Source organism: Nelumbo lutea, chromosome 2 (genome assembly GCF_056320005.1).
Source record: "Nelumbo lutea isolate HS-2025 chromosome 2, American lotus-T2T, whole genome shotgun sequence".
NCBI classification, from domain to species: Eukaryota; Viridiplantae; Streptophyta; class Magnoliopsida; order Proteales; family Nelumbonaceae; genus Nelumbo; species Nelumbo lutea.
In genome coordinates, this window is record NC_142685.1 from 13,601,545 (window position 1) to 13,610,014 (window position 8,470).

Consider the following 8,470-nt stretch of genomic DNA (forward strand, 5'->3'; position numbering starts at 1 on the left):
AAGAAGGAAAATTCTCAGAGAAGGAAAGGTTTTTGTCTAATTTTCTTCATTCCGGCAAACCAGACTTCATTTTTCTCTTCGAATTGTTGAATAAATTACGGGATTGGTAGCTAAACAAGAAATTACTGCCCCGGTCGCATCTTACACCGTCACGCTCACGCAGATAACTTGTTGTACGAGCAAAATAATCCATGGTAAAACTCTCACGACCTCCATCAGGCAAACCTGTGTTACATTTCTTAATCACTTGTCGCAATCTGTATTATAAAGATATAAAAGGCTTACATGTTACAAGCCATTGAATGAGTTGCTGGTTTGATATGCACAAGGGGAACAGATTGTTGAGAATATTATAAATCCCAAAACTCTTAATATTAATTGAACAGAATAAAAGTTGACACCAAGCAAGCAGCCTTTGAACTGCAGCCGGGAAGACAAACTTGGAAGTTTCGTGAGGAAAAATGAAAAAGTACAAACAGGTCAAAATCTCCTGTGCCCATAAAATAAAGAGGCAAGGAAGGAAGTCACACGAAATGACATTTAAAAGAACAAATATATCTCAAGCAATCAACAAAAAATTTATGGAATGATGCATCAGGGTCAAGCAAGTACTGCTTTGCTTTCTGCTGGTGCAGGAAAATAATTGGAAGAGAGACAAAACTCCATAATATGGATGCTCCACCAAAATATGGCTTGTTATTTGTTGTGTATCGACTGTATGAATCCACCTATTTTCTGTTTATGGCTTATTTCATATCTAAATGATCCCTTTTCTTTATTGTTCTTAATTTTCGGGTGCTTGAAAAGCAGCCTCATATGATGAAATGGATTTTATTATCCCGCTAAATTCTGTACATCTTCATAGAGCTCTAAATGACTGCCTCCACCTCTCCAGCTTCCATCTACGTTGATGATCATTGCTCTTGGGCTTCAACAATCGTTCTGCTTCAATTTCAGATTGGATAGAAGATTGCAGCCTTTTCAAATGCCCCATGCACTGCTTATGATCAGAACAACAGGTCTCAGGCTCAGGGATACTTCGTTCATCGGGATTGAGCTTTCTCTGGTAGGCAGAGTGCCACTTGGCTTGCAAATAAGCAAAAGACCTCCATGGAGGAAGAGGCATTGAGTTTTGCTTCAGAGAAGACCTTGCAGCTTCCACCAGAACTTGAAGGAATTGTTTGAGCTTCGATGGGGAACCCACATACACCACTGGAACTGAATTCAACACTGCATCATAAGATTCAACCGCCCTTGCTATTTCAAAGTGGCTACGGAAATCAATATCAATGATCAAGCGTTCTGTGTTCCCGGAATGATGATGAGTGACAACATCAATATATTCATGATCACCTTTACATCAAACAATTAAAAGGGGAAAATGTCAGAAATGGTTCCATTCGAAGAAAGTAATTTCTCTAGCACAGCATGGGAGCACATAAACAGGAGAACCTCCTAGGCCAAAATTGATTGCATTATCCTAAATCTTTGATCCATCATATTTTCTTCTTTCAAAAAAGAACTTGTCAGATGATCCAGTAAATGAAAGGGTAGTCAATTTTGGTCTCAAAACATCAACAAGAAATGGAGACATAAAATGGATATTAAAATCCTATTATGCATGCAATGTGTACAGAAGTGGATGAAGACACACTTCCATTAACTATTAACCTCCCCCCTCCCACCCCCAAAGTCCCCCATTTCCATGTGCTTGATAAACAAAACAAAAAGACAAAATAAAGGAGCAATTTGGGCCAGATATTTTGCCAGCATACCTCCAGGGACCTTTCCACAACCCTGCCACTTTGATGAACATACAGCAGCATCATAACCAGACAATCTCAGGAGCTTTGCCAAACAAAACCTGATGCAGCTAGCATTACATAAGCTTGACTTCACAAAGCAAAGATCTTTGTCATTGATAGAAAGTAGAAGGGAATGGACTGTTGATAACAACTCGCTCTCATACTGATCTACTTTGTGCTTATAAAGCTGGAAAATAACGCATTATCAAAACATTCAGCCAATTGGAAAATGCAACTAAAAGTACAGTGTAATGGTACATGGAAAGTAACTACTTAGTCCCTAATAGAAAGCAACAACCAAAAACAAGTTGTATGAGAATATGGTCCATGTTGATGAACTGGAAGTTGAGTCTAGATTGCAGAAATGGTAGATGGAAATATTCATAAATTGCATCACTTGCATAGATTTGACAAGAAAATTTTAGATACACATTTCTCTGGGATAACTCTGTCATAAATTCTTTGAAATTGCCTCTATTTTTCCAACCAATAGATCCTCGTAGCCATTGATAGTTCACCAAGGATGTCTAACAAAAATGCAGCTTAAGCATGCCTAGGCAACCTGCACTTGGATTAGGTTATATAGGTAGCCATCCAAGCACCACGACAAAATTTTCTGCTGGGGAATTGATATAATTTAATTTTGAGTATGCATCTTTGGTTATTTGTGAAATAGTGAACCCAGCACCTACAGTAGGATCTTTTATTAGTATAGGGCCACAAATTTGAAACTCCACTCAATAGTGAAGAGAGAAAAGAGAACAGAGGTCAACCAGCTACACCTATGCAGATAACAATCTGGATAGGGGGAGTGGATGGTTTCTGGTTCTTTTTTCATTAAAAGCTGTATCTCTTTTATTTCTACACCATTCTTAATTTTCTTAAACTTCCAACTCCTGGTGCTAATAGAATTTTCAAACTGCTTCTGTTATTTGTTCTATAATAAATTAATAATTGCTTAGAAGCCATATGCAAGTATAGTCATCATTATGTGAAGCTCTTGTTCCTGTCTACAAATATAGAGTTCTCATGTAACAGGTATCATACTGCTGAAATATTCAATCATTTATACAATGCAGGATTCCTAGGCATCAACATGATTGGCCAAGGTCTAGCAACCCAATCTAACATGTGGTGCTAATCTACATAGATCACCAACCACTAAGAATGGACAAAATGAAAAGAAAATCAGATTTTGCATGGGTGACCAAGAAGAGTTCTATGGCTGTCAATCCATATTAACAAAAAGAGGCCCCGTGCCCCAGATATGACCCCAAGGACTTGGTCACTGGCACCAGACAGTAGTAAACTTTCCACCCATCATGAAAGGAACCACTGATAAGTCTTGAAATCACCTTTCCATCATGACATGACAGGGCCAAGCAGCATATGCATTTCTGTGCAGGTCCACAATCATAGCTATCAATCATGGCAATGCTAGCCAGGCACCTAAGTGATAAGGCATTTTCCTGGGGGGGAGGGGGGCACAAAAAGCATTTTCTGCACTGCTTTAGGTAACAAAAAGGACCATGCTTTAGCAAATGTTATTTTTACTTGTGTACATACATATCTATGTATGTACATGTCGTTCATTATTTATTTGACTAAATTGTCCTTGCAATACTTCCTTTCTTAGATTCATATGCTTTTATTCTCCTATATTCAGGGAGTCAATGTCTTGTAACACCAATTTTCTTAGACTCACTAGGTTTGCTCCTTTGCTTATTTGCTTGGATTCTTGTTGTATGGAAATCCATGATGTTAAATGTCTTGCCACTTTTTTGAATGAAATTTGATTATATTGCATATAAAATATTGAAGTTTATGATTAAAAGTTAAATTGCCCTATAAAATCAATGATAATGTGTCTCTATAAACAAAATTTATTATTAATATTTCTCTTAATATTTTAATAAAATATTATGAAATTGAAAATATGGCCACATGTGAACATAGAAAACACCCAATAAATTATAGGTCAGATTTTCCAAAATACTGCACAGATGATTAGTGGTACCCTACCACTAGGGGTGATAACAAGTCTTGGGTCAGGTGGGCCAATGCCAATCCGAGCTTGACTTGACCCAACCAAAGCTTTTGCACAGGTTAGGCCTGAGTTTTCAGGCTCTAGGTTGTTTGTGTCTGTGTGTGCATTTATTAGTGGCATATGTACTTTTTTTTTTTGATAATTGCATCTGTAATATTTTCAATCCATTCTACTCTTAAATTGGACTGTGAAGCCCAATAAAAGATAGATGTGGCGATGTGCAAAAAATATTCAAAAATTCTTTTAAACTCAACCAACCCAAGTTGTGTTGGGCTAAGCTCAAGTTGGGCCAAGGTTGGTAAACATAGGCTTGCCCTCTGGTTGGACCAGGGCCAAGGTTGATAAACATTGCCAAACTTAGGGTTGGGCTTGGTGTAACCCTCAACTTGATCCAACCGACCTGAGTTGCACCTATACTACCACCTTGCCACCTTAATAACCATGGGTAGAAGGTCAAATGAATAAGTTTGACTATAGCTGCTTGAACTTGAAGTGAGTTTGGAGAACATCTTTTTTTATTGGAAATGGCATCTACCATTTGCTAAAGCCAATCAATTGGCATTTTGGTACCACATGAATGCATCATATAAACCTGATCATGTACTTTTAACATAGAATCACGCTATAATCAGTGATCCAAATTCCCACATCTTTAGATGTACTTGGAAGTTGGAAGCACCCTAGATTACTTCACCACTAAAAATGGTGTCAGTTGTCCTCTCCTCCAAAAGAATGAACAAGGCAAATAAACAAACTAAGATGATGGTTGGAAGTCAAACATTGCCACTTATATCTAAAGTAATCAGGTAAATGGTGGATGGTGGCTGGTAATCTCTCTCTTAGTGTGTTTGGCTATGCCATTGGTAAGCCTACTTATATCTGAAATTTTGCTTGGATTAATATTATTGAAACACCAATTGCCACTTATCTTTGTGTAGTGTTTCCTTATCCATTCAACCTCTTAAAACTTTCATGATAATATGAACATCCCTTAACTGTCATATCCATGTTCAAAGAGAATAAAATGCAATAGTCATTCTAATAAAAAACTTCAGCATGTCAGACTTCAGGTATAGACTGTTCAGCTTAAAAAAAAGGAACTCTTATCCCAATAAGATCTGCTTAGGCTTCAAAGGCATTTAGGCTTATAGGTACTTATTTGATCTACCCTAGGTACCTGAGGCTTTCCTAAAGAATGATATAACCATGCAAGGAGGAAATCCAAATAACTATTTGCCATCAGAAAGTTGTCATCGTCTCTAAGTCACCTAATATATCCTTCAATTTATGCCCATCTTCCCAGTTGGCCGAGTAGCTTTTACCAAAAGCCCCCAGAATCCTGAACCAACTCTTTAAAGTGATGAAAATGAAGCTTGAAACGGAAAAGAAATTAATTTGTCACACTTGATGGATATCAAACAAAAACATATTAGAGTTTTAGGGAAAAACAGAAAGAAGGTGAAATCCCTGAAACGGAGCTGTAGTGTTTAGTCAGCTGCCGTTCAACAGATATGCACGAGTAGAAAAATATAGAAAGAGAGATATTAAGATTTTATAAATATTATATGACAAATTTTTCACAACCAATTGACATAGAGCAGCGAAATACAGATTACAAGATAATCACGTCAAGAATACTAAAATACAAACTATGCAACAAACAAAATGCTTTTGGTATGTTCACATCCTTCACGGTCATAACATACAAATAACTAGCTAAGAAAGTATACCACTATGAGGTAAGGTTTGATGCATGAGGGGAGGGGGAATAGAAATGGTTAACGTAATAAAAGGAGTAGCGGCAATTAAATATTCCGCTGAAATAGAAACAAAGGAAAAGGCTACGGGAAGAAGGTTGCAGAGCACAACTAACCGAAATCTTATCAGCAAGATGGGCGATATCAGAAAAACTAGAATCACTATCGCTGCTGCATCTCGAATCTGCACCACTGCTTCCATTCTCCAGGAAATCGCTGACCATTAACCCCAGGTCATGCTCACTTTCGTGGCTGAAAGCATCTACCTTCCCAACGAGCGGTGCACCACCACCTCCCACCAGTCTTAACCAAAGGTTCCCGGCCGCGACGTAAGCGAGGCAATCCTTGCCTCCAGCATGGCGGGCGTCCCCTTGAGCAGGCCCGACGGCAGCCCTGGGTTCAAACGCCCACGTTTCTAGCATAAATAAACCCTGTGAATTGTGATCACAATTACAAGCTCTAGGTTTTCTGTTACAAGCATGGAAAATTCGAAATTCAAAGCAGGACATTCATAATTGATTTTGTCATGTGAAAGAGACTCCTCGGCTCCCCTTCTGACGACCTAAGATGAAGAATAAGCGATAATTTTGAATTGCAAAACCCCTAAACACGAAAGCCTACGCCATATTTATGAAAAAGGGCGTTCGCCACGAGAGAATCCGAGAAACAAAACCAGTTAAATGAATTTGACGGATGCGAATCGAAACCAGTTTGTATTCCAGAAACCTTAATTCGGGATCTCGACGAGCAGGAATCGAAAAGAATCATACAGTCGAAGAGCGAACAAACCCTAATCCTAATTTTTGTTGGTGCAATTCGGCATTTGGGATTGTTGGCGGATCCAAAGGGTGTGAGAAGGAAGAAAAGCCCGCTGCAAACCCGGAGGAGGAGAGGCCAAAAGCAACGGGATCGGTCTTCATATAATGCCCTTTCTCAAGTGCAAGGTCCAATGACGATAATGCCCTTTCCCATTCTCCGAACGAAATGGCTCAACGATACTTGAAAATGAAATTTCTCTATTTCTCTCTAAACATTTTGTAAACTTTTTGTACAACATGGCCGATTAAAGATGAGTTTCATCGCCCATCGCTGTACCGTACACGTGGCTGATTAAAATAAAGTACGGGCACTTGATGTTCGAAAATTTGGATCGACGGTTGACAAATCGACGGGGTCAACAAGTCAACTTCAAAGTGGGCCCATGCATCTGAATTTGAATGATACACGGAACAAATCACAAATGTCAAAGCATGGATATGAATGTAATTACGCACATGCTTTCTTATTTCCCTTTTCTTTTTATTTGGTTTAACTTCGTGACTTGGGAAACAAGGAAGTGAAAGTTTGGCCGGGAAAACCGTAAAAAAAAAAAAAAAAAAAAAAAGCAGAAAACGCATTAACGGGCTCCAAAGCCAAAATGGAAATGACTTGAGCGGCACGGCAGCCCAATCCCACGTGACAATACTCAATAGACGACGGTATGTGGACGTGGCGTCATAGGTTCCGTGTCGACAGTGGGCCCCACAAAATCACGAGAAACCGCACCGTCGGGTGTCGGCCATTTTTCCCTTTTCATAACGGAAAAATCTCCAACTGACAACTGATCGCCCCCCCTCCCCCCCGCCTTTTTCACGTAAAATTTTTACTAAAATGTCTGTACTCCGCTCTGTATTTTCCTTAATTTGACTGATCAGTACGGGTCACAATTTTGTAGTTCGGTATGGATGAATCTGACAGTAAATTGATGTCAAATTCAAATTCATAGACAAGATTTGGTTTATAAGGAGGGCTATTAATAGATTATGGGGGCTGTAACCTTATCTCCACATGGCACATGTGAAAGTTAGCTACATGTAATAGGTTAATCATCTATATATGGTAGATCAAAATTTTTGGAAGATAAAGGCATCAAATATCCCTTTTAGTTTTATTTATTTATTTATTTAGAGGAATAAAGTTGGTTAATGAGATTTTGATTTATATTTATCAAGATATTTATGTTTTTCTTTAGATTTATATGGGGTTTATGAAAATTTTATTTTTTTAATATCAATTATCCAAATAAAATGATATTTATCTCTTAAATGGATAAGTAACTTTTTAATATGAGAAAAAAATTGTTAACACTAGGATGGAACAAAACTATCCCTTTAGTAAAAGCTTTTTATAACTAAAACGGTTATATTTTTTATCTACCCAAGAAATAAAAGAACATAGATAAATGTATTTACTCGAATAAGTATTTTTCAAGAAACACTTATCTAAATAAATAACTTCTTGAAAAACAAACAGGGCCAAAAATCAATCTTATTAGCCACCTGCCACCTAACAAATGTTGTCTACTGAAAGGAAAAAATCTATCATGCCCCAAAGATTTTGATCCATCAATACCACCCATGAAGGTTAATGAAAATCCATTTAATTGGTTATTGGTTTTTCTCTTATATCTTTTGTTTTATATCATAGCCCAATCCATTTTATAAAAGTGGACATAAATTTTGGGATTTTGTGACAATCTGTTATTGGGCTCAAGTTTTATAGGTGTATATTTCGAAGACAAGCTTCAACTTAAGCAGTTTTGATCTACCATTTTTTTTTTTTTGAAGATTTCAATAATGTTTCATTCATTCAAGAGATTGGTACAAAGAAATGCCAACAAAGCCATGTAAATATTAGAGATACATTCTCAAGAAGAACAAAACAAATGCCAATAAGCCAAGTAAATATCAGAGATACATTCTCAAGAAGAACAAAACAAATAGATGGATTTAAGAGAATCAGAAAAACTTTTGCAACCAAAGTAATGTGACTTCACATCACCAACAGAAGTAGATAAGTACACCCCTAATCCACCATAACTA

The 8,470-nt window shown here is 37.5% G+C and overlaps 1 protein-coding gene across 2 annotated transcripts; it reads right to left on the minus strand.

Annotated features, from left to right (window-relative positions):
- Window positions 1-335: 335 nt before the first annotated feature.
- LOC148868676 (uncharacterized) lies at window positions 336-6,581 on the minus strand. 2 transcript variants are annotated; one of them, XM_088968613.1, is made up of 3 exons: window positions 5,726-6,581; window positions 1,776-1,893; window positions 336-1,353 (listed from the first exon to the last, which is right to left on the minus strand). In XM_088968613.1, exons 1-3 carry the CDS (start codon window positions 6,116-6,118, stop codon window positions 860-862), a joined length of 1,005 nt encoding a protein of 334 aa, XP_088824739.1. In that variant the 5' UTR covers window positions 6,119-6,581; the 3' UTR covers window positions 336-859. The 2 variants fall into 2 exon arrangements, with proteins under 2 accessions (XP_088824739.1, XP_088824738.1); XM_088968612.1 differs by having other exon boundaries at window positions 1,776-1,992; window positions 5,726-6,505.
- Window positions 6,582-8,470: the final 1,889 nt, after the last annotated feature.